Source organism: Cygnus olor, chromosome 28 (assembly GCF_009769625.2).
Source record: "Cygnus olor isolate bCygOlo1 chromosome 28, bCygOlo1.pri.v2, whole genome shotgun sequence".
NCBI lineage: Eukaryota > Metazoa > Chordata > Aves > Anseriformes > Anatidae > Cygnus > Cygnus olor.
In genome coordinates this window covers 231,358-256,830 of record NC_049196.1, presented here as the reverse complement: position 1 = coordinate 256,830, position 25,473 = coordinate 231,358, and the positions used below count along the sequence as shown (strand labels likewise).

At 58.4% G+C, this 25,473-nt stretch overlaps 1 protein-coding gene across 7 annotated transcripts; it reads left to right on the top strand.

The window, feature by feature from the left end:
* The first annotated feature begins 20 nt into the window (after positions 1–20).
* PI4KB (phosphatidylinositol 4-kinase beta) lies at positions 21–25,178 on the top strand. Of its 7 annotated transcripts, none has more exons than XM_040539276.1 (12): positions 38–126; positions 6,281–7,226; positions 14,777–14,821; positions 18,991–19,218; positions 19,394–19,621; positions 19,841–19,950; positions 20,496–20,600; positions 21,258–21,381; positions 21,471–21,736; positions 21,912–22,044; positions 22,389–22,509; positions 23,110–25,178. In XM_040539276.1, exons 2-12 carry the CDS (start codon positions 6,309–6,311, stop codon positions 23,289–23,291), a joined length of 2,460 nt encoding a protein of 819 aa, XP_040395210.1. In that variant the 5' UTR covers positions 38–126; positions 6,281–6,308; the 3' UTR covers positions 23,292–25,178. The 7 variants fall into 7 exon arrangements, with proteins under 7 accessions (XP_040395212.1, XP_040395210.1, XP_040395208.1 ...); XM_040539274.1 differs by lacking the exon at positions 38–126 and adding an exon at positions 320–468; XM_040539272.1 differs by lacking the exon at positions 38–126 and adding an exon at positions 1,085–2,875.
* Positions 25,179–25,473: the final 295 nt, after the last annotated feature.

Sequence of the window (25,473 nt, the reverse complement as noted above, 5' to 3'; positions counted from 1 at the left end):
GCCGGGCCGCCAGGGGGCGCGCTCGGCCCCGCCCCCTCGCCCCGGGCAGCCCGGGCCGCCGGGGCCTGCGCCTGCCGCCGCTCCGCGGGGCCGCTCCCGCACCGCCACGGCTCCGGCCCCGCGCAGGTGAGCCCGGCGCCGCCGCCTCCCCGCCGCCCCCCGGGCGCCGCCGCCGCCTCCGGGCCGGGCCCGGCGTCGCTTTTCCGGCCCGAGTCGGAAGCGGCCGCGCCGCGGAGGCCGGAGCGCTCGGGCCGGGGGGGGCCGGGGCCGCGGCCGCGCGGCGCTCCCGAGCCGCCGCCTCCCGCCGGGCGGGGCCAGCCCCGGCGGCCCCGCGCCCTCCTCCTCCTCCTCCTGCCCTCCCCGGCAGCCGGCACCGACCGCCCCCGGCCCAGGATGCGCCGCCCGGACAGCCCCGCACGCCGGCACCGGAGCCCCGGGACGCGGCCCCGCGGGGCGGCCCCGCAGCAGGTAGGGCGCTCCGGGCCCTGCCGCGGCACCGAGCCGAGCCCCGGGCGCGTTCCGGGGGGCGCCGGGACCCCGCCGCTGCCGCCGCCCGCGGGGAACCCCCGGCCCCCCCCCCCCCGGTTCTCTCCCCCCCGCAGCGGAACTCGGCGGGGAGGAAGCCGGGCACGGCGCCGGGGCTCAGCCCGCTGCGGGCGAGGCTCTGCCGGCCCCAGAGCCCGGCGCTGCCCCAGCCCCGCGCTCCTGCAGCCGCGGCCCGTCCGGGGCCCGGGTTGGGCTGGCCGGTGGCGGCACCGGGCTCACCGCGGGCTCCCGGCTCCCCTCCCGGCTCCCCCCGCAGCGCTTCGGGCCGGGCCTCAGCCGAAGGCCCGGCCGTGACCGCGGGTAGCGACAGCGCCGCGGGGTTCAGGCAGCGAATTCACACCCGTGAGCGCGTGGGAGCGCTCGGGCACGGAGCGGCCCGCGGTGGCGGGGGCCAGGAGGCTGCGCCCGGTGCCTGTGCGGCGCCTGCCCCCCGCTGAAGGGCCCGGCTCGCTCCCGGCCTTGGGCGTGCTGCGCCCCGGGGACCGCGGGGAGCGCGAGGAGGGGGTGCCTTGTCGTAGCAAGGGCCCTGTTCCTGAAGGGCTGAGGCAGTTCAGAGGTGAGAGGCGAGTGCAGAAGCTGGATGATAGGTAAATCGCTGGAGTTAACCCCTTCCCGGGGGGCTGCGCGATCTGTGGAGGAGGAAGGAGCGAAGGAAGAGCTTGCAGCGGGCTTGGGCTGGCAGGCTCCCCCCGGGGCTGCGAAGAGCAGTCGGGAAGGCGGGACGAGTTCTTAGGAAAGATGCCACAAAGCCAGAAGTATGAATGCTTTGCCATGGATGGACATTGCAGCAGGGAGCTTGGGGCATCTCTCCGTGCAGGAGCCAAGGAGCTGTTAGAAGCCATCCTGTAGCGCTCCTTGCAGCTCCTCATTCTGCTGTGCTTCTTGTGCTGCTGACTTCACTCCAAATCTAGGAGCGAGTCCTCGTTTGCTCTGTGCGAGCCCCGGCGTTGCGGCTGTTCCGGAGCTCAGGGCTGGCCGAGCACCGCTTGGTGCGAGTTGAGCCCCACGAGGCTGGGCTGGGAGGTGAGGTCGAGCTGGAGCAGGGCGCTGCCGCCCGCTCCCATCCTGCAGAGCAGCCCAGCAGTGCCACGCCGTCACGGCAGTCCCCCTGATTGCAGGAGTTTTAGGGGTTCTAGGAGCCACAGGGCGCTGTCAGCGAGCTCAGGCTGCCCCTCTGCAGATGCTTGGGCTGCTGCTGCTTCTTCCACTAGAGCATCGCTTGCAACCCTCTGTTTTTATTAAGAAAGCTGCTAGGCAGGTGCGTCAGGGCTCTGTGGTGTGCGTCCTCTAGGAGGGAAGCTGCTTTTCGCTGGGGAAAAAGTCCCAAAGCAGCGCTGACGTGGAGCGGGGCAGCTTTATGGGCAGTCTGTCCTCGGGATGTCTGGAGCCTGGTATTTCGTTATTTTTATAACAGACTGAGGCACGCGTGCTGTGCATGGGCTGAATCTGGTTCAGCCGAGTGTGAAACACGGGCAGCAATCTGGCTGTGCCGGCGCTGAGGCTCTTGGAAGGGGATTTTGGGCTTGAAAGAGGAAGCAGCCTCCCCCAGCGAGAATTACTCGCCCTTGCTTTAGCACAGCTCGTAGCATGCTGCTGATCTGCCCAGGGTGAGCCGAGTCACTGGCAGCCCCCTTCATGCCTCAGTTTCCCCAGCCCTTGAGCCTGCTGGAGAGGCGCGGTGAGCTGCTGCGCTCGCAGGGAATCGGAGGGGCGCCCTGAGCTGCGGCTCACTTCTGTTAACGTAGCGGAGGGGACTGGAAACCTTCGGCCCACGGCACAGCTCCGATATGCTCCGTGCCTCCATCCTAACTTGTGGCCCTCCCCGAGGCAGAGCAAGATGTAGAAGGCCATCAGTGCTGAGCAAAACAAAAAGTAACGCAGTGTAATAGGGACCAGATGTCTTAGCGAGGCTTCATCCTGCACTTCTGGTTGTTTGCCAGGGCTAATATTTCTTATTCAAGTCAGGCAGGAGGGAGACTTTTCTTTCCTGTAAAGCCACAGCTCTGTTCCAGGAGATCTCCCTTTGCTTTTGTTGCTTCTTGAAGGAGCCGTGCGCTTGAATCGCTTCACCGACGTGCTGCTGCTTCATCCAGTTTCTGTGCTAATAGGGGCTTCCCTTTATTTCGTATTTAATCACCGGCTTCGGTGCAGTTCCACCAGAGAGAAACTTGGCCCGTTATGGCTGTGGGTGGAGGATGAGCCACATGAATTCAGCTCAGCCTGTTTTCCAGCCTGCATTGCTTCATTGTGTGTAGCCGATGGGATTTGTGGCCCCGTTGAGACCAGCGATTTGGAAGCGGGGAGTCACGCCGAGGAGCTGTGGATGGAGGTAAATAGCACGTTGCGATACGTTTGGCAAATTGTGATGTGACTCGCAGAAAAATGCAGGAGGCAGGGAGGGAAGTCCCTCTCTGGGAATCTGGGAGCAGGGATGTGTCCTGGGCAGGCTCCAAACGGCCCCGCTGCCAGGATGTTGCTGGAGGAGCCGGGTGTGCAAGTGCTGGGGGGGCTGAAGAGCAAAACAGAAACACGGCACGCTGGTTTCAAAGCCGTGCCTGTGGTGCGGAGGCAACCCTGCAGGCCTGTGGGTGGATTTATCTTGCGTAGTTCTTTAATCCGAGTTTAACCCACTCAGCAGTTACAAATCTCTGCCGGGCTGTCCCTTCGTCAGCGCAAAGCACTGCGGGGCGGCGGCGGAGCGAGCCTCGCGTTCCGGATGAACGTGGAAGAAGAATTTGGGACTTTGGGCTGGCCATGGGAAAGTCAGTGCTTGCAGCAACTGCATTTTGAAGCACAGGTGCCTAGAAAGCATCGAGAGAAATTGTGTGAACCTGGTTTAGATGCCAAGTCGGGCCCAGCCTATTCCGTGGAGGTTTAATACCCAGAACTCCAGCACGTGCTGTCCCTCTGCACAACCAGTGCGGCAGAGTCCTAGGGCTTCTGCTTGTCTGAGGCCACCAGACTACGGAAATAACGAGAATGTAAATATTCTTTCTCCTGGGGCTTGGGACGTGGCCTCCTGTGCCCCTCAGGTCCCTCCGCAGTCGGCAGGAGGGAGGGCAGGGTTGCCTCTTCCCCAGCGTTTTGGTGGCGCTCCATCAGCTCCCGCAGTGCTGCAGCCGATGAACACCTTCTGGAGCGGGTCTACAAAAAGGCTGGAAAAACACCGGGTGCTTTGCTGAACCTTCACCGCAGAGCGGGTTTACATCCTGCTTGGGGGGCCGAACAAGAAGGAGGAAGAAAGGGGCAAAACTGGCGAGACGGAGGAGCAACTGGGCCCTGCCTTGTTGAAAATGGAATTGCGGGAGGTGAAGCACTTTGCCCAGGCCTTGCAGGGAGGATCTGGACCTGGCCTGAGGCTTCCTGAGCTGGGAGCTCTCTTTACCTTTTGCATCGGGTTTCAAACGGGCAGTTGATGGGGAGAGGGATCTAATGGCATTGTAACAGCCTAACGAGGATGTGGAAGCGTTTGCCTGCATCAGTCGGGCAGTCCGGGATGCTGACAGCCCCACGAGGGTGCTGTGGGTGGGAGCAGCCCAGCAGGGAAGGAAGGAGGAAGGTGCTGTTGTGGCCCGACGGATGCCAGCGCTGGGTTTGTGCTTCTCATGGTCAGCACTGGCCATCCCACGTGCCTCGATGGGAAGGGTCCCAGGACTGCTCCTGCTCTCCCGTGACCCTTTCCTTCCTTGCGTCTGGTTTCACGCCATGTTTCTCTGCAAACCCTGCATGGGTCGTGCTGAAGGCTCTCCTCCTTGCTGGTGCAGTGCTAATTTAAAAATTGCGTCGTGTGGGCTCTCGTGGGGCAACGCTGGACTCACCGAGAAGGAAAAACAACTTCCTTGTGCTCGCAGGGTCTTTAGGATCTAATGACCACAAATATTTGAAGCATGTGGGATTTGGACCAAAGGGAATGGCAAGCACAGAGGAAAATGTTGTGCAGTACTGCTGTGCGGGCCGAGTGAAAGATGTTATTCATATTAATCTGAAGTGCTGAACTTTGGTCAGGCTCTTTCACTCCCTCGTTAGGGCGTAAGTGCTTCTAAAACAAGAGGAGGAAGCTGGTCTCTGGAAGTCGGCGCGTGCACCTGGGTGTGCTGGTGGTGTTTTCACTCGCCACGGCGCCCGCGCCGACCCAGATAGCGGCCTTGGCTGCTCGTCCCGGCGCGCTGCTGCCCTAATTAATTAGCCTGCCAGGGAGGTGGCGTGGCGTAAAGCGGCATCCCCGCTCCCGGTGGTCCCAGAAGTAATTGTACTGGGAATAAAGAAGCGCCGCAACCCCGGGATGGCGGCAGGAGGGGAGCCGGCATTTGCTGTGGAGGGCGAATCCTCCCCACTGCCCGTGGGAAAAACCAGGTGTTAAAGCCGAGGAAACGGGGCTGAGACAGATCTGGGCGCCAGGCGGCTGTGGAAGTGCCCCCGCTGCCTGCTTCGGCCCCGGATCGTCCCCGCGGCTCGCAGCTTGTGCTCCCCCCGCCGTGCCGCGCGCAGGTGTGATGCCGCGAGCGCCGGCCTTCGAGCGCTCGTCCTCGAGGGTTTATGCTGCAGGCCAGCGGATGAACCTGTAATCGCCTGCAAAAATAAGCAGATAAAACAAGGTCATTAAATTAGCGGGGAAATGCCTTGCTGCAAGAACCTGCTGGCACGGTTTCTGTGGCAAAATCGGGGCTGGGGGCTGCGGGGCGAGCAGAGGCAGAAAATTGTTCGGTGAACTTCTTTTCCAAAGGCCATCGTTTTTTCCACCGTGCTGGACATGAAAAGCAGGAGGGAATTGGCAATCTGCTTGCAGCGCTTAACATTTGTAAAAGGCATTGTGTCCTTCTGCTGATCACGAGCTGTCTTGTTGGATCGTGTGAGCAATAAAGGGAAGCAGTCAGAGCCACAGTAATGATGTTGGAGTGAATAGGGTGCCTTATTTTATTTTTAGAGGGCGGTTTCACTTGGCGCTGGCCTTCTTTATTCTTGCTGGCTATCCATAGAGGTGCACGGCTGCTCTTCTTATCGAGATGGGAAACCAGGAAGCGTGTTCAGTCCCGCATTTATCTTATTTTTAAAATGCAATTAAGCGCTAATCATTGGCAAGGATACGTAACCCAGGCATTAGTGTCCGGACTTTGAAAACAGGGCCACGATGAAACCTTGGATCTTGCTCTGGAGCTGCGCGCGCTGGCTCCTCGGGGAGCACAGGCCGGGATGGTCGGGGAATTTCGCCTTCGGAGCACCACTGTCGATGCTGTCGGCATCGGTCCCAGGGGGGAGGTAAAGGTCTAAAAGCTTCATGCGCGATAAACCCTGCAGCAAGCAGCGGAGCCGCTGGGTGCACCCGGCCGGGGACCCTCTAATCCCACAGGTGGCCACACAGCATCGCAGCATTCCTTTCCTAGCATACATAAAGCAACCTGGTTATTTTTTTCCCCCTCTCTTTTTGGCTTGCTCAGTTTTTTTTATTGTCATGGTAACAGGGGAATTTGTTGTAGTGGCTGATGGATGTTTACAGCTCTTTCAGGCCTGGGTGGCAGGGGTACCGAGAAGATCATTAAAACCCAAGCAACCACCTCGGTGTTCCCGCGTTGGCTTGGCCACCTTTATCTAGACAAAGCCTTTTTGGAAAGGTTTGCCCCAAAGCCCACCTCTCTGTGCGTCCCAGACTGGATTCCTGCTTTCCCACCTTCAGCCTAGAAGCTCTGTCCCACACAGACTGCGTCCCTGACTCCTTTTTGTCTTGTTTTTTTTTCAGCTCTGAAGCGTGCAGACCCACCACTGCTATGGGAGACTCTGTCGGAGACCCGGTGCCCAGCTCTGCGCCGCAGGGGAACGGCGGGACGTCCCTCAGCGTCATCACGGAGGGCGTCGGGGAGCTGGCGGTCATCGACCCCGAGGTGGCGAAGAAAGCCTGCGAGGAGGTCCTGGAGAAAGTTAAGCTGATGCACGGCGTTTCCTCGGACAGCTTGACAAAAGCAGCTGATGGCAGCGAGGCAGAGCGCGCCCCGCGGACTGCTGTGGATTTGCCCAACGGAGACGTCGTGGAGGGCTGTGAAATCAGGTGCTTGGACGATCTGCCCAGCACAGCCTCTAAGATCCAGGAGGAGGATGAGACCACGGCCAACACGGTGAAAACCGCCCGCAAGCGGCAGAAGAATAACTCTGCCAAGCAGTCGTGGCTCCTCCGGCTCTTTGAATCCAAACTCTTTGATATCTCCATGGCCATTTCATACTTGTACAATTCAAAGGAACCTGGTGTGCAGGCTTACATTGGGAATAGGTTGTTCTGCTTTAGGAACGAGGAGGTGGACTTCTACCTGCCACAGCTGCTCAATATGTACATTCACATGGACGAGGATGTGGGGGATGCGATCAAGCCCTACATCGTGCACCGCTGCCGGCAGAGCATCAACTTCTCCCTGCAGTGCGCCCTGCTGCTGGGCGCCTACTCCTCGGACATGCACATCTCCACCCAGCGACACTCCCGTGGGACCAAGCTGCGGAAACTCATCCTCTCGGACGAGTTGAAGCCAGCTCACAAGAAGAGGGAGCTGCCGTCCCTGAGCCCCGCGCCCGACATGGGGCTGTCTCCTTCCAAAAGGACTCACCAGAGGTCCAAGTCGGATGCCACGGTTACCATCAGCCTGAGCAGCAATCTGAAGCGCACAGCCAGCAATCCCAAAGTCGAGAGCGAGGAAGAGGTAATGGCGGGGCTCTCCGAAACACGGCCTGGGAGGGGATACCCGCGGGGATGTGCTCGGGGGGTTGGTTCTCATCTCGTGGCTTCTCTGCTGCAGGATTGCTGTCCTGGTAGCTGCGAAGGAAGCTTTGATGCCGCTGTCTTTTAGCGAGCTGGCCTTAAAATTCACGCAGAGGAGAGCCGTCAGCCCGGCTCCGGTGCTGTCGGAGGCGTCGCTCTGGTGTCCAGTGTGTGTTGGCACAGGCTGGCCTCGGGGCTGGGGGCTCAGAGGCTCCCTGCGGCCCCCCCATCCCGAGCCGTTCCCCTCCCCGGCCCCGCAGCTTGCCACGCTCGTCCCTGCCGCGCCGAGCGGTCCCCGCAGGGTTCACCAGGGAGGGACGCGCAGGCAGAGTTTCTCTGAAATTTCATTTCCATAGAAAGCCGGGTTCAAGGAGACGTTGCTTTCATCTGGAGGCTCGGAGGCACTGCGCGAGCGTGGGAGTGCCGCTCCTCTGGTTTCGCTCGAGGAAGCTGAGGCTCTGAAGGGGGAATTTTCGTGGTGTGAGGGGAAGGGGGGATGTGAGATGCAGATAAAGCAAAGAGCTGGGTTAGCAGGGCTGAGCTGCTTCCTACGCTGCTGAATTCCCACCCCACTTGGGCAACTGAAGTCGGTGTCTGTTTTGCAATCTAAAGCCATCCGATCCCTGCTGGAAGTCTGATTTCCTTATTGTCCCAACCTGTTTGGATCAGGCCTGTTTGCAGGAAGGGCGCTGGGCAGCTGAGGGCTGGGAGCTGCTGCTGGTGCCCAGGGCTCAGGGCGCGCGGGGACGCTCCTGCCTGCGGCTGGGGTGCTGCAGCTGCTGCTCCCACCCCGGACCCCCCAGGGGTAAACAGGCCACGGTGCTCGCCTACGGCCGTCGCTGCACCATGAGCTCGGCTTTTGATTTCTGCTGTTTTATCACCGCTCGGAGGCAGTGGGAGGCCGGAGGGGCTGCGCAGGGTAGAGGGGACCTTGCCAGTTTCCAGGGCTGGGGGCTGACGCAGTTCAGTGCCAAAGCAAACAGGGATTTAACTCGGGTGTGCGTGTGTTACGCGTCTTCCAAACCTGAACTGCTCCCGTGGGCCTTGCAGTGCTCGCTGTTCAGTGTCATGAAGTTATCCACGCAACTTTGCTTCAGCTTTGGTGCTGAGCTGCTGTACTGGCGCGTGCGTGAGCCTCCGTACCAACGCGCTGAGCACAAACCCTTGCTTGAGCAGGGCTTCTCCCAAAGAAAATGCGGATTACTCACTTCATGCGTCTGCTGACAGGGATTTTTGGAGCAGGAGGGTAAGCAGCATCCTCGGGATGTGGGGCTGGAGGGAATCAAGCTGGAAGAACAGTCAGGATTATTTTTTTTTGCCGCTTTGTTTTTGCAGGGCTGACATTCTCAGCACGAGCATCGACCCGATGGGGTGGGAGATGCCAGGCTGAGACCTGGGCTTGGGGTGGGAGAGGAGGACGGGGAGCTGAGCCGGTGCACGGAGCAAAGCAGCGCCTCTCCTTGTCCTGCCTCATGCCGCCGGCCGGGACGGTTCAGCCGGCTCGGAGCAGGCTCGTGGCACCCTTTCCTGGGCACCCAGACCCCGCTCCAGGCGGCTGCTTCCCTGGGTCATCCCTGCCTCGTGTTGAGACCTTGCCAGCTGACTTCCCTGCTGCTCTGTCTAGACACAGGGATCTCGTGATGGTTTTCGTAACGGGGGAAGATTTCTTGGCTTTTCTGCCTCACCTAAAATTCCCTCTGCTCCACGCTGTCCTGTAAATCGTTGAAGGGGCCGCGTGCTTTCCTGCCTGCGCAGAACTTTGGGATGGCATGTTGGGAAATGGGTGTGAAGGAGGCTGCAGAGCTGCAAAGCGTCGCTCAGCCAGGCTGGAAATGCTTTGGCCGGTTGCAAGCTAAAACCACCCTGCTCCCCATTCCGCTGCTGCTCCCAGGCCAAAACCCAGCTGGCCACAGGGCACGTGGCGTTTGGGGACAGGGAAGTGGATCTGCCACATCTTTCCCTTTCGCCTGCACAGTTGAAAACAACTGGCTGATGGAAAGCAGGACGTGCGGAGGTCTCATGCTCACGCTGGCTGCAGCTGCTCGAATAATGGAAACCGAAGCTTTACATAAATTATAGATGAAAGGAGCGCTGAGAATAGTTTCTCTTGGCAATGTTTGAAATGTATTTTGATCTAGAGGCCACGCAAGCTGTTTAAACGTTGCGCAGCAATGGGGATACTCGAGGCGCCGTAAGAGCTTTCCTGGCCTCTGAATGTCCCGACCCAGCTTCCTGCGCCTGTGTTGTTTAAGTGCTTGGTGTTACTGCCCATGTTGGAGACCCGCAGTGCCCTGCGTCCTGGGCTGCTTTGAGCTACAAGTGGTTTTCCCGCAGTCCAAGAGACCATCGGATGCATGGATTGGGCTGCGCTAGGACCAGCCCTGAGCTCGTTCCCCAGCCTCGCTTAAACTCGAGGTTTTGCAGCAGTAAAAGTTCGTCTCCGCTCATCTGGGGGTTCTTCTGCCTCCTGGGTGCTGCCGTGTCTCTGCCATCGGTGCCCAAAACATTGATACAGGGGTCGAGATCCCACTGGGAGGAGGGTAAATCAACTTGTGGTACCGAGACTGGCTGGGGGGTGCCTCGAAGGGTCCCACGGAGTGCAAAGCCTGAGCCTGGCTGGTTTTGTTTCTTTGGTGGTGGTTTTTTTGTTGTTGTTGCTGGTTTTTTTTGTTGCTGTTGTTTGTTTTTTTTTTTTTTAATGAAACCTCTTCCGTGCACCTTTGCAGCAAACCCTGCAAGATGCAGAGTTCTCCCAGTGCTGGCTTGGTGGGGATTTGTTGTGCAAACAGATCAGGCTTCCTCTGCAGCATGCAAATGCGTCTGCACCAGTTCCTCCTGCAGGTAGGTGTTGAGCAGCAGCAGCAGCGGCGCTCACCCACACGCCAGCCCCGTTCTCAGCCCAGCGGCAGGCACACGAGGGCCGGGGCTCGCTCCGCCAGCGAGGTCTCCACGAGCCCGGGCAGGGACACCACAGCGCTGTGCTCAGCATCCACCACCTCTTAGCGTTTCTCGTAGCGCTGTGGCTTTTGGAAGACGCCTTTCAGGGCTGAAACCCCGCGGCTCCCCTCCGAGTTGGAGCCAAAGCTGGGCACGAGCCACTTCCCTCCGCAGCCTGCCCCAAGTTCTCCTGCCTGGCCGGCTCTGCACCGGCAGCCTCACGCGGGACACTGAGCCTCGGCCCCCCATCTCCCCCGGCATGTCGTGGCTCAGCCCCTGGCTGTGGCCGGAGGAGTTGGCGCCGTGGTGCTGGGTCCTGGGGTTGTGGATGCACCCGGGTTCACAGCCGAGGTCCTGCGCCTGGATGCGACGCCTGGACGGACCCGGAGGATGCTCCGGTGCCTGGAGGCAGGGCACGCCGTGCGAACAGAAATGTTCGGCTCAACCGGTTCCACTAGTCAGGTGAAAAAACCTGTAATTAGAAAGCTGCTAATTGAATAATCGGGTAAGAATCTGGGTTGGCTGAGGGAGGGAGCGCTGCGACGGCAGCTTCTGCAGTGCCGCGCCACGAGCAGAGCTTCCCTGCGATGCGAGCGCTGCCCACGGCCTGGGGGGGAGTGCTGCCTTTTTTTTTTTTTTTTTTTAGCAGCCACATCAGCAGGATCTTGAGCAGCCAGGGTTTGTATGCAAAGCTGTTTACGTCTGCATTTCTGCACAGCTTCACGTATCAGAGCCTGCGTGCTTGCAAGCAACTTCTGAATTGGAAAGCTACTTTTTTTTAGTTTTTAGAGGTTGAAAGCTTTCCCCTCGCTCCTCCCATCACAATCTACCCAAGTCTTTGGCCTCTTAACTCCTCTCTCTGGCTCTGGCTCCGCCAGGCAGGGTGTGGAGGAGTTTGGCCTTTCACCTCTGGAGCTGCACCCTCGGCGATGCCGGTGAAAGTGCCAGGTCTGGTAGGGCTCGTTTCTCCCCCGCTGCCCTACAGCGGCAAGAACGGGCTGCAGAATGGGTGCTGCGGTGGCCACGTGCTCCGAGGCAGCTCTGCCAGGCGCGTCCCAGTCCCACAGACTGGTCAGGGCTCGGAGGCTTGGCCTCTCTCCTGTCCCTTGGGGCTTGGGGGGCCTTCCTGCTGCCTCCCCTTGGCCATGGGGCAGCAGCAGCTCCAGCTGCAGAGCCATGGGCATCCTGGTTCGGGGTCTCACAGCTGACAGCTCTTCCTTTCCCCATAACGCACAGCGTCACTGAGAGGTGTGACTCAAGAGCTGCCTTGGTTTGTTTTTCTTTTTTTTGTTTTTAAGACACAAAACACTGCCATCCACAGTAACCAAAAGGTTTGTTGTTGGGTTTTACGAACAGTGTAAGCCCTTCTGCGGGGGATTTGGGGAAGTGAAAGCATCCCTGCAGGGCATGGAGTGCTGAGCTCACTTTCAGATGCTTTACAAGAGTGCTGAAGTTATTTTTATCGGTCTGCTGCTATGTATCTACTGGGTAGAAACTTGTAGTCAAAGTCCTGAAGTCTTGGGAAGCACCAAGAACCTCGGCCTTAGTGCCTCAAAACCCCAGTGCAAAGCCTCCAGGAGGTGAGCAGGGATCGCGAACGGGTGTGAGGGCCACGACCGACTGGAAATAACACTCCGCACATCGAATTTGGGTGGGCCAGCCCAAAATATTAAATGTTCAAGGCTTCTTGTTTCCTAGGTGACAAACCTGGAAGCCTGCTGGCACTCGGCACATGGCTCCTCCGTATGTCGGGCTTGTGGGGAGAGGCAGCGTGCTGCTGGCAGCGTGGCATGCCTCCACCTTCCAGCCCAATCCCTGCAGGAACGGGCCTCGTGCGACCCTTCTGTCTGCCACCAGCAACTTCTTGAAGCGTCCACCAAATGCTGCAGGGAGGAAAAGCCAGGGACGTGCTGAATTTCTTTCCTTTTGCCAAAACAGCTGCTCCGTGATGGTTTGTGCCCCGTGTGGGCAGTGGTGAGCTTGTGGTTTTTGGACTGGCTGCTGTAAAACTGCCTGACCTCTTTGGAGGCACCATCAGACATAGAATGGAGGCCCCAAAGCATCTTCCCTTGGTTGGAAAGCCTCCGGGAGCTGGTGAGCCCAGCTGCGTGCCGGGGCACAGAGGGTGGCTGAGCCCTTGGGGCTGCCGTGGCCTTTCCTGCAGCCTCGTTCTCCAGGGGAAGGGAGTGGGTGTAGGCCAGCCTCTGCCCCAGGTTTATGTGCGTTGGAGTCAGGGGAAGCGAAGCTGCCATGCCCATGAAATGACGTTGCTGGAAGCACGAGCAGGTGAGGAAGAGCCAGCTCCAAACACGTCCAGAGCTGCTGAGGTTGTGCCAGGGGCTTCGGCGCTAGGCACAGAAGCGATGTGCTTAATTCCCACTTGGAGTTGGTTATTCCTATTCTCCAGATCCGGGCTCTCCTGCTGCCAGCAGGTTTTGTCACTCACATGTGAGCGATAATATCCAGGAGCAGTACCCAGATTGCCTCTGGCTGCCCCTCTCCTGTCCCTTTTCACCGACAAGTGATGGTAGCACACAGGATAACACACATCATGCCTGCCGTGCTTGCGTGGCACCCACTGCTGGCACTCACCTCGCAGAAACCTCCCTGGCCTCTGCTCTGGTCTTGCAGCCGCTCTCGAGAACCGTCCGTGCCCTGGGCAGGATCCGTCCCCAGGGCTGGCGCTGGCTCAGGGCTGTTGGGCAGCGCGAGCTGCCGTGCGGCAGCAGGGTGCAGCTGGGCGCAGCGTGCCCGGTGTGCGGCAACGGCCCCGGTGCCAGCAGCCGGCACGCCCAGCCCTGACGGCAGAAATCCGTCCCAGAGCAGCAACCTTTGGAGCCCCGGCTCCAGCGTGTTACCGCGATGCAGCAAGCGGTCGCAGCTCCCCGTCGTCCCTCGGGGCCAGCTCCGCTCCCGCACGTCCTGGTGGCATGGAGGGGTGGGTGGGGGGCCTGTGAGAGCTCACCAGCTGCTCAAGGGGGTAACAGCCACGTGGTCTGAAGGCAGTCCCTTAAATTGGAAGTGTTAATGTAATGCCATCTCTTAAATTCATCACAGGGCTTCACTTTAATGACGAGTGCGGCTGAGCTGCACGGTTCCCACATGAAGGCTTGCGGCCCGGCGTCGGGACAGGGATTTCCAGAGCTGGCAAAGGTTTTAGGGAGCCTTTTAAAGATTTCCGCGGGATCTAAGGACTGGCCGCGTCGCAGGCACCTGGCATGAAGCTGCTGAGGAGCAGGGACCGGGTGCAGCGTGGGAGCTCCCCATGGGGTGCTCCGTGGTGCGCGAGTCTTTCAGGTGCATCACCGAACCCGGGAGCCTGGGTCCTGAATGCAGGAGGGACCGGCGTGCTCTGCCGTGCGCTGTGTGGCCTGGCTCAGCTTTGGGGGAGCCTGCTCGGCTCCCATGCACTGGCCACCAAAATTTCCCCTATTAATGTTTCTACCTGTATGGTTTTCACTCAGTTTGCAAGCAAATCCTTTATTTTTTATTTTTTCCCTCGATCGGTTTTGCCCAGTCTCAGCACTGGTAGGGGTTTTTTTATGTGGTCATGAGGAAGCTATTAATTTAAATGCTATTATTGCTTATGGTAAGATTAAGCCTGATAGAATTAGCATATCCCTGTAATTAACATGCTAAAAACAGACCTGTTTGCTTCTTTTTGGGAAGGGAACTTTAAAAACCAATTACACACCAGTCTCAAGGGGGTGAAACACCATTATTATTTCTTTTTGTAAGAAAATAATGGATTTACGGGTTTGCAGCAGGGCATGGCAGAGTTCACGGGTTTGGCCTTTGGCCTCCACTGAGCAATGCTCAGGCGATTTCCCCAGCTCCTTTATGGGGTCAGATGAAAACAAGGCCAGGGCATTGCTGAAACAGCTATTTACCCTTTTATTTAAGAACAACAAAATGTGGCTGCGGCTGCTCGGAGCGGGAGTTTGCTGGGCTGCATGGGGACAGCTGCTGGAAGCCAGTGGGGTTAGAGCAGTTTTTTCGGCAGCTTGTTCGGGCTGCAGGGAAGAGGGCGTGGGGTTGATTTAACTGCTGGGGCTAAACTGGAGCCCAGAGGAGAGCAATGGGTGCGTTTGCTGAGTCCTGTGGCAAAGCGAGGGCCAGCGCCATCAGCGGGCTACCTTTGGGCCAGCCCGGTCTGAGGAAGCCAGCTCAGAAAAGCTGCAAGCCCACTGCAGGTAGCAAAATAAAGGATGAAGAACTGTAGTTTCTGTACATCTAGCAGAAGTGCGTACCGACAGCCCCGCTCCCTGTGGGGTACCAGGGCTGCGCAGCGATGCTGGACGTCGCGCTGCTCCGGCAGCATCCGTTGTGTGCCGGGCTCGTGGCTGAGGCTCCGAGGAGCCTCTCCCTAGCCAGGAGTCGAGGTAGCGATGCTGCCGCGGGGAAGAACAAACAAGTGAAAGGGGATGGTTATGAACCTGGAGCTAAACTCTTGCTTTTTCTCCCCCCCTTTCCCTCCTTCCTCTCTCTCCTTTGAAAAAAAACACCACCGCCACCCAAAACCTGCCACCAAAATCCCTTCCATCCATTTCCCAGGAGCTCTCCTCGAGTACGGAAAGCCTTGATAAATCATTCTGTTCCGTAAGTGGCCCGTTTTGTTCCTGCGCCTGGGCTGCCTGGCTTCCGTGTTACAGCAGCATTTCCTCTGTCTCATGAAAATACTAAACCCCGGCGCCTGGCCGTGCACCACGAGCAGCGCTGACACCAAGCCGTCCCGTAACGTACGATTTTTTTTTTTGCACTGCTTGAGCCTGGTTTGGGGAAAAGCAAGCCTTCTCTCTGCCAGTGCCCGTGCATGCGCTCCGGCTCTGCCCCGTGCGCGGGCAGCAGCGCTCGCCGGGGCGCTGCTCGAATGGGAACTTTCCCTGCTCGGCAGGGAAACGCCGGCTGAAACGGAGCTTTGGGCAAATTTCCTTGGACCGGTTTGGCTAAAGCAAACCAGAAAGCCTCCAGGGGCTTGGGAGTTTGACCCGGTTGCTCATCGCTTAAAAAAGGCCGCGAGGGAGAGAGAAAAACCCTCGTGCTGGAAACGAGCCATGGAGGCAGGGGAGCAGCCGGGCTGATGCTGCCCAATTCTGCCTGAGCATTCGCTGACCCTTTGCATCACGTCGTTAGCAGATGAAAGAGGAAATGCTGTTTCCTTGAATTTTACTTAAAAGTTCTCTGCCAGATGGGATTTAATTTGCTTTTTCCACCAATCATTTTTCCCTTCTTTCTCGTTGCACTCCGGTCTTTCAATCAAACCCCTGTGTTTCCCTAGCAGAACGCTCTTTTGAATTGAACCTCCTTTTGGTTTTGAATCAACAGCATCTTTCTCATTTGTGTCATTCTCCTCCCAGTGCGCGTGTTCTCCGTTTGGGATTTCTAGTGGGCTTCCACACCTCGAACATGTAGTCCATGATCAAAAGCATTGCCCCAGGCAGCAAGACACAGTGCCTTGCGCATCCGCATCCCCCCGAAAGGCTCTGCATGGTGAACTCCAGCCTTTGCAGCCGCTGCAGTCAGCTGCAGGATGTGTGCCGGGCTCCCCTTCCTCCCAAGTCCTCCAGTGCCTCCAGAACAGAAGCACGAGCACTGCAAGGGGCGCACTGCGAGCAAGTGCAAGCAGAAAATCTGCAGCCATGGATGGACCCAAGGCTCTGTCCCAAACCCCCCTCTGCCGTAGGCTCCCCCATTACGTTTTTCCATCTCTCCGACTCTGCTGTTCGAGGTGCAAAGGACAGTAAGAGGCTGGGTGGGTGGGAGGTGCAGGATGCCTGGGGCTGATTCCCAGTGCGTGCCCCACTTGGGGCAGGGGTGCTTTTTGCATTTCCCTGCTCCTTGTAGTCTGTGGGGCCGAATCCCCCCCCGGCCGCAGCTCTCGGGGGGCTGCGTGCTGCGGAGCGCTTGCAGGCTCCATGCTCCTGCACCCTGCTGGAGCGGCCTCGCTGGCTCCCCGTGCAGCGGCGGCTGTTCCCATCACATCGTTCCCTTCACTTTGTGGGGCCCGGGGTGGCGGCGCCTCCAACCCGCAGCACAGGATCTCCATGAGCAGGGTGGTAGCGAGCACCCCTCTCCCTAGTCCGGAGCTCTTTCCTTCCAGGCTTTGCAAACCCTGGTCATTTATCAGGTGCTTGAGCACAGCAGACCATGATTGCAGCAGTCAGGATTCTTTGCAAGCGTTTGTAGCAAATGTATAAATCTGCTGCAGGCACCTGAGTGTCAGGTAAAGGCAGGTAGCCGTTACCAGTGCGGATGCTGAAATCGTTGGGGCAGACATCCAGCTTGAGGGCCGGGGCAGCAGCTCTGCTCCGCACCGCACTGCCACTGCCATGGAGCAGGCAGAAGTGGGGCACAGGCAGGGTTTTGCTGCATAAAGCTCTGAGATGACGATGGAGCTCCTTTGGGTGGAAGAGAGGTGGAGGGCAGGATGGAAGCCAGGCACAGCCCGTGCGGCTCGGGGGCTGGTCCCCGCCACGCGGCGCTGGGGCCGCAGGGGTGAAAGCAGCAGAACCGCAGAAGACGCTTTGGCAGTTGTGGCCAGACGGCAGCCGGTTAACCCCCAGCTTTCTGAGATGCTCGAAGCTACCGTGGGCAGAGCCACCCTGGAGCTCCAGTAGTGGTGGGACAGCCCCGTCCCTGCATCCTAACACTTCTGGCAGTGCCACGAAGCCATCGCCTGGTGCTGGACGTCGCCTCCACCTGAGCCATCGCTGCTGGTCGCAGGAAGAGGTCTGGATCCGTGCAGGAGCAGGGCCCCGCGGTTCTTCCTCCTGCAGCGTCTCTCGTGGCCTATGTCTTAGCAAAACATCAACAAGAGCCCTACCTAATTGAAGAGAAGGGATTTTTTTTTTTTTTGAAACTCTGCCAGCGAAATGTTTTGCTGAAGTAAAAGTAAATGGAAGAAAATTAATATTTACATTGGCTCGGAGTGACAGCCTGGTCGTTTGGGTAGTCGGATTAGGGAAAACCATCTCCCTTCCTCCCCGTTTGCTCAGCTACAAGAGCATGTTGTTACCAGTCTGATGCAGCCACAGCCTGGCTTTCTTCAGCTCTTTCGGGAAGCCAGGGTACATGCAGCCTGCAGGTCAGGGATGCCCCGGGTTCAGCTGATGCCATTTCCCACCACCAACAACTCTCTGCAACAGGATGCGAAACAGTGCGAAGCTTTCTCTGCTCAGCCCCAGCACAAAAGACTGGAGCATAGTTTGGTGGGATGCATTTGGGGCTGGACGGGCTGGGGAGGCCATCTTCTGGCCATGTCTTTCTGGCTGTAGGAGCCAAGGCCTGAACACGACCATCGGAGGTGCAGAACGTGCGTTGGATATGGACGAGGTGCGCCCAGGGTCAGGACTGCTTCCCTCCCACGGCACAACGGGGAGCAGATGGCAGAACCGCGTGCTTTGCGAGTGCCTGGGGATCCCGGAGAAGCAGGGATTCACACTGCGTGCTGTGGAAGCAGATTGATCGCTGCTGATGATGCAGAGATCGATACTGCCCTGGACCAGGACGGACTTTGTTCTTGGGCCACTGCTGCATGCGGGCACCTTGAATTACTGCCTGTCCCACTGGGCACAATCCCAAACTCCTGCCACAGCGACTCTCTCATTGAATTACTCTGCTGAGATGAGCAATGCGTGGAAACCTGGCTGCGTTCAGGCCGCCGGTCAAGTACAGGTCACACTCGGAAACCTCCGTGCCCAGAGCACAGCGGTTCCTTCCCGGAGCAGCTGCTTTGCGCCCCCCGGCCTGCGGCGGGAGAGGAAGGGAAGCGGTGCTGGAAGGAGCCGAGCACCTACAGAACACCACTCTGCTCTGTGCAGAAACCGGGTAAAGTGCAACCGAGAAAAACGGCCCCAGAGGCCGAGGAAGCGTTGGGCCGCCAGGTGAGGGCACCTCTGCTGCACGTGCGAGCAAGGCAGGAGGGAGAGCAGAGCACTTTGGAGGAAGGGGCAGCGCTCACCCCTGAGTCTGGAAGGGTTTTCTACGTGGACTACAGACAAACCAATTCACACCTGCCCCTTCCCAAAAGGGAACGACTGGAGTGATCCTCCTCCCCCTCTTTTACCATTTCTTTATTTTGCTGTGTAACCTTTCACGGCTCTCCGACGTTTTTCTTTGCTTCCTTTTCTCATGCTCCATAGCTTTTTGCATGTGCATTTCCAGCATGATTTGTGCAGTGAACACTTTGCAAGTTTAATTCTGCATCTTTAATGGCAAAATCAGCCACAATCATTCATTGTTCTGATTTGAAAGCTCAGCTGTGCAAAGCAGAGCAGAGAGCCCGCCTTCACCTGCAGGGTACGGGGTGGCTCGAGGACCAGAGGGGCTGCTAAAGCTGCAGTTTGGTCTTTGCAAAATGGTTGGACTGAGAACCGATGGAGGCTTTGGGGTGAGGACAGACAGAAGCCAGCGCAGAGTCAGGCCGCGGCTGCGGTGCGCTCGCTCTGCTGGCTGCGGGCTCGCCGGAGCTGCGGGGCAGCGCTGGGGACGCTGAGCAGCTCCTGGGGCCGGGAGGGGATCTCCGGACCCCCAGCGGGAGGGGGAAGCGCTTGGATCCTGCCCTGCCCTGCAGCCGGATGCTGAGCCCGTCCCTCCGGCCACGGGAGCATCATCCGAGAGCAGGCAGGGTGGGACAGGAAGAGCCTTCGTTGCTCTCCAGAGTTCATCCCGGTGCTTTTAGGTTGCAGAGCCTGATAAGAAACATTACCGGTGTCCTACTGACCTTTGTAACACTCTCCCCCCTGCCCTCCTCCCCTACAACTTTTCAGCCTGTCAGACTTGCTCCCGAGAGAGAATTCATCAAATCCCTGATAGCCATCGGGAAGCGCCTGGCCACCTTGCCGACCAAAGAGCAGAAGACCCAGCGGCTCATCTCGGAGCTGTCGCTGCTGAACCACAAGCTGCCAGCGCGTGCCTGGCTCCCGACGGCTGGCTTCGACCATCACGTAGTGCGGGTGCCCCACACGCAGGCAGTCGTGCTCAACTCCAAGGACAAGGTGAGCACGGCCAACGCGGGAGAAGAGCTCTTGGCGGCTTTTTGTCCTCAGCACACCCCTTTTGTTTTATGTTTGCGTGCACCCTGCACGGCCAGAGAATGCTGTGCTGCATCCTTTAGCCTCCTGGCCCCTTCAGAGCCCACACCCCAGTAACGGTGGGTTTTGCTTTCCCCAGGCTCCTTATTTAATCTACGTTGAAGTACTTGAATGTGACAATTTCGACACAGCGAATGTGCCTGCCCGGATTCCTGAGAACCGCATCCGGAGCACGCGCTCAGCCGAGAACCTCCCCGAGTGCGGGATCACGCACGAGCAGCGGACCAGCAGCTTCACCACCGTCCCCAACTATGACAATGACGACGAGGCTTGGTCTGTGGACGATATCGTGGAGCTGCAAGTAGAGGTGAGGCCGGGCGTGCCGGGCAGGGTTTGTCTCACGGTACGATGCCCTTTCCATCCTGCTTGAGACTGAGATGCTGCTGGTGTCCCGCACAGTAGCACCACAGGCCCTTGAAGGCAGCGATCAAGGCCAGCTCCTGCCGGGAAGGGGCAGCCCCTTGTGGTAGCAGATGTGTAGAGACGATGCTGCTTCATTGCACCTCTCGCGTTTTTCCCCTTCCAGCTGCCGGAGATTCACACCAACAGCTGTGACAACATTTCCCAGTTCTCCGTGGACAGCATCACCAGCCAGGAGAGCAGGGAGCCCGTGTTCATAGCTGCTGGAGATATCAGGTGAGGCTGGCATGCTGAGAGCACCCAGGTGGTTTTACTGGGGGTGGGTTATGAGGTTGGACTTAGTTCAAGTGCGAAAAAAAGGGGGGGGGGGGGGCAAAATTTGTCTGGTAGACTCCTGGAGAAAATTAATCTGCACAGCTTAAGGAGGGTCTGTGCGGGCTCCTAGGCGGTGGTGGCAGGGTGTGAGAGCCCTAAGTAGAGGCTTTGGGCCGGTATAATCCTCCCATGCGTGCTTGAAGAGCTGCTGGGAGACTCCTGCTGTACATCATTGAGACCCCGGCTGTAGCTCTTCCCAAAGGGATCGCACTTTTTGCTCCCCTAATTCAGCCCCTGCGGCTGTGCTCAGGTCCCGGCTCCTTTCCCACTGGCGAGGGGGTGGACATGGCCCTGGTTTGCATTTTGCTCCAAGCCAGGTTGAACCCATGAGCTTTGTGAGGTGCTTTGAATCAGAGAGGCTCTGGGTGCCCATGGGGATGGTACTTCCCATCGAACCGTGCACCCCGAGCACAGGGGTTTCGCTGCTTACCGGCTCTGTCCTGCAGGCGACGACTCTCGGAGCAGCTGGCGCACACCCCCACGGCCTTCAAGAGGGACCCCGAGGACCCATCTGCAGTCGCCCTGAAGGAGCCCTGGCAGGAGAAAGTCAGGTAGGGCCAGGGGGCTGCGTGCACGGGGCTGCTCGCAGCATTGCAAGGATTTTGTGTGCCCTGCAAACACAAGAATGTGGCTCTGAGATTTGCCCTGTAAATACCTCAGTGTGAGGCCCTTGGCTCAGGACATGGTGAATGGGGAGGCGGAGAGCAGGGTGCAGTGGCTGTGCTGGAGGAGGGAGAAAATCCACGGCGGATTTGCTGTTCTTGGACTAGGCTTTGAGGGGCTTTACCAAGCATTTATAGGCTTTATATGGCATAGCAATTTGTCCCATCCCAAAATAAACTCATTTCTGTCCCTGGCCTCAGAGTTGTGCGTCCAACCCCCAAATTTCTCCTCGAGCAAGAAGGAGAGCATTGTGCTCTACAGATCTGGGATGTTGTTCTGACAGAGGGCTGTGGGATTCAAGGAGAGTACATTCCCTTCTGCACTCCTCCAAGATGTCTTGTGGTGCAGGCAAAGTTTGCCCCATAGTTTGGTCAAGGCTCAGTGTGCAGTTGTTGCAGTCCTGGGCCATGGAGCTCATTCTGCTGCAGTCCCAAGCGAGCTGCTGCCTTTCCAGAGGTTTTCCTTGCCCCCAGATCCCTGATGGGAAGCCTGCGGGCTGCCTCTCTCCCTTTCCTCACATTCTCACCCTTGCCCCTTCTCCACAGGAGGATCAGGGAAGGGTCCCCGTACGGCCACCTCCCCTCCTGGCGCCTCCTTTCTGTCATCGTGAAGTGTGGGGACGACCTGCGGCAGGAGCTGCTCGCCTTCCAGGTCCTCAAGCAGCTGCAGGTGAGATGGGGCAGGGGCTGCCGGGGGCCATGGCCACACGGGGCCTCCCTCGCGCCCTGGGCACTGTGTTTTCCTTGTTCTCTCTGCAGTCCATCTGGGAGCAGGAGCGTGTTCCCCTCTGGATCAAGCCATACAAAATCCTTGTCATCTCCGCTGACAGCGGCATGATTGAGCCAGTTGTGAATGCTGTTTCCATCCACCAAATCAAGAAGCAATCCTTGCTGTCGCTGCTGGATTATTTCCTGCAGGAACACGGCAATTACAACACCGAATCCTTCCTGACAGCCCAGAGGAATTTTGTGCAGAGCTGTGCTGGTTACTGCCTGGTGTGTTACCTGCTGCAGGTCAAGGACAGGTGAGTCTCCACACCCCAGCACAGGAATGGTCGCAGTATTGCTGACACGGAGCTGTGTGTTCTGCTGGGATTCTTTCTGTTGTCCCTGCGTGCAGCAGGAAAGTCCTGGGAGGAGGCAGGTGGGGGCCATGCGCACACCTGGGGTTTAATGGAGGCTTTCCCCTCTCCTGCTCAGGCACAATGGCAACATCTTGCTGGATGCAGATGGACACATCATCCACATTGATTTTGGGTTCATCCTTTCCAGTTCCCCCAGGAATCTTGGCTTTGAGACGTCTGCCTTCAAACTCACCACTGAATTTGTGGATGTGAGTGAACGGGGACGTGGTGGCAAAGGGTGCTCGCACAGTGTTGGGGGTGGTGCAGTCAAACCTTGGCAGCGGGGACAAAGGGCTGGGTTGATACCAGTGGTAGTTCTTGGCCAACTCTTCAGCGTCAGCTGAGTTGCTCTTGGGACCCAGCTCCAAGATTTAATCATCTCAAGATTACAGCTCAAGGTGCTCTCTTTGCAGTGTGGGTTCACTCATAGAAGTTAAAGTCCCTACAGATCTCATTGTGCCCCTCCTGTTGGCAATCCCTAGGCTCAAGGCATGCCATTTTCCTGGCAGTTCTCTGTCCACTGCTCTCCACCCACCCTGCCTCTGCCTTCCAGGTGATGGGTGGGCCAGACGGGGACATGTTCAACTACTACAAGATGCTGATGCTGCAGGGTCTCATCGCTGCCCGGAAGCACATGGATAAAGTTGTGCAGATTGTGGAGATAATGCAGCAAGGTACGGCGATGTGGGGGCCCTGGGGCTGGGTCCGGGGGGGGGGGGGGGGGGGGGGGCCACATGTGAGCTGCGCTGCTCTGGGTTCGGGCTGCACAGAGCATCACCCCAAAAGGTCTTGGTGACCCCTGGTGCCTGGAGGAAAGCTGGCAGGGTTGGGGGAGGTCGGGGGGAGGTCTCGTATCTCAGGAGGCTCTGGGCAGCCCTGCTGGGGCCTGTGGGCTGCACCGAGAGCTCCTGGACCTTGCTGGAACTGCACAAGGTGTGAGGATACCTGGGCTGCGCTGAGGAGCAGGAAGGGGGCAGATATGTGCCTGTGTGCTTAGCCCTTAGGCTAAGCATCAGTGTGCCTCGGGGAGCCTGAAACACACCTAAGGGAAGGGGGATGCCATTGCTGCAGTGCAGGAACAAGCTGTAAATATCCCAGTGCTCTGCATCAGCAGGTCACGGCAAACCCTGGCCACTGGCCGAGAGCGGTGAGGCAATGACTGTGCCACAAACCTGCCTCGGAGCCAGCGACAAGGGAAAGAGCCCTGCTGGAGGCTGCGGAGCCCTTCTGGAGCCCAGTGCCCCCTTGCCAACCCTGCTCCTCCTGCCTTGCAGGTTCACAGCTCCCCTGCTTCCACGGCTCGAGCACCATCCGCAACCTGAAGGAGCGTTTCCACATGAACATGACGGAAGAGCAGCTGCAGCTGCTCATTGAGCAGATGGTGGATGGCAGCATGCGCTCCATCACCACCAAGCTCTATGATGGCTTCCAGTACCTCACCAACGGCATCATGTGATGGAAGCGGGCCGCCCGCTCCCAGAACAGCTCCTCGCCCACCGTGGCGCCCAGCCTGGGCCTGAGCTTCACCCTCTCCGGGGAAGAGATCTTGGGCCTCAATGGTAAAAGTATGCTGAGTCTCAGCATCTTCCTGGGGATGTGTTTTTTTTTTTTTTTTGCCAGACTCTTAAAAAAAAACAAAGCAAAGAAACAAGACAAAACCAAGCAGTTAAAGCAAGAAAAAAAAATCCTACTTGTGAAAAATCAAAGCGTAAAGGATGATGCGGTAACCATTGATGTAATGCGCCCGCAGGGTCTGGCGATGGCCAGGCAAAAGCCAGCAAAGGGCCTCGGGACATTGGGTTAGCTCCAGACCTCATGCAGCCACCTCTTCCTCCCGTCAGTATTACGCCTGTTGGTGCCCTGTGAATGCTCCCACAATCTCAGAAATGTTTAGGAGCTGGGGGTGGAAGGGGAGGGCACAGGGACCGACCCCCCACACCCTTCAGCGTCAACCGTGAGTCGAGCCTTCTGCTGGTACCACTTGAATGCAGCGGAGCTGAATCCCGATGGCCCCCTGCCCTGCATGTTCCCCCACTGCAGCCTCAGCATTATTCAGCCCCTTTCTTTCTTTGTGTCTCACAACCCCGTCACCCCACCTTGTAATGGAGGGGGAGGGTCCCGTTGTACCACTGCACGTAGGTCACTGCTCCTGCCCCTGTCCCGTGGCACCTGCCCCATCTCCCACCACCGGTACGTCAAGGTTGGGGTTCACTGAGGCCGGTGCTCACCTGGGGTGTCTGCATTGCCTCGTGCTCCTTTTGAGCACTTTTTTCTTTTTTTCTTTTTCTTTTTTTTTTTTTTTTTTTTTTTTTCCTTTTTTGACTCTGTTCCAGCAATTTGGGACTGTGAAGCTTTTGCCCTCCCTGGTGCAATAACGTCTGCTTTGCCCCACGCTCAATGTCGGGCCTCATCTCCCTGCTGTGGTCTGGGACACATCCGGCAAAGGCAGGTTCCCTCCGGGGAGCCCCGCGGAGGGTTTCACCAGAGGCAACGGGACGGGGAAGGGGCAGGAGCAAGCCGCCTGATGCTGCCCTGGCTTCCCCAAACCAGGCCAGAGCACGCCCTGCGCTGCCTGCGGCGGGTGCATCCGCAGGAGGATGGAGCAAGCACCCCGGGAAGGCCCGAAGGAAAAGGGGATTCCTGTGCTGAGGCCGTAACCCCAGCAGGCTCCAGGAAGGGCACCCGCAGCCTGGCCACTCCCCTGGCCCCGGTGCTTTGGTCTGAGCTCAGCGCCCGACCCGCCCCGCCCCCCCCCCCCCCCCCAGCCCGTCCTGCTGGTCAGAAGGCGAAGCCCCCACCAGCTGCGAGAGCTGCCCCCCACGCCCGGTGTCTGTAGCTCCGGGTGCTGTTCCCTTGCCCAGTGCACCAGTGTGTAGCCGCCGACGTCCTCAGTCTGTTTGTTTAGCACTAATTATTTGTCATGTTGATTATTTAGCATTAAAAAAAAAGAAAATTCTATTTTAAAACGCTGGGTTCCAATGGCCAGGGGGTGCCCAGGGCTGGGGAAGGCCACTGGGCCCCTGAGCTCACGCAGGGGACCACCACCATTGACAGCCTCCCCCCCCCCCAAATCGTGTCGTGTCATTCCCCCCTCCCCCCCAGTTTGGGGGCTGCTGGGGTGGGAGGGGGGCTCAGGGCAGCCCAAGGCCCCTCGGGAGAGGCAGGCGGGGGGGAAGGACCCCACTGTGGGGCAGGACCACTGCTCGTCGCAGCGAGCAGGAGAGCAGCAGGCAGCCACTGGAGCCCTTGTGGGGGCTGCGTAAGTAACACAGGCACAGCAGGGGTTAAACCACTAAAAGTTTAATTGCATTATTACTACAAGAATAAAGGATACCTGAGAGCCTCTTGCAGTGCCCGTAGTTTTAATGTAGCATAATCAGGTCACAACCCCTAAAAACAAGTGTACAGACGCACCCCCACCCTCCCCCACGCCCCCCCGCTTTAACAGAAGTTGAGCTAAAGGCACTGAAGTGCTTGAAAACCAAGAGATTACAAAGCAATTTGTTTTGTTTCCTTCCTCTAAAACTCGTAGAAACTTTAGGTTCTTCTCTATTATTAAACATCATTTACACGTTCACAGCCCCACGTGCTACAGCTGAGAGGGGTCGGGGAGACGACGATGGAGGAAACGACAATGT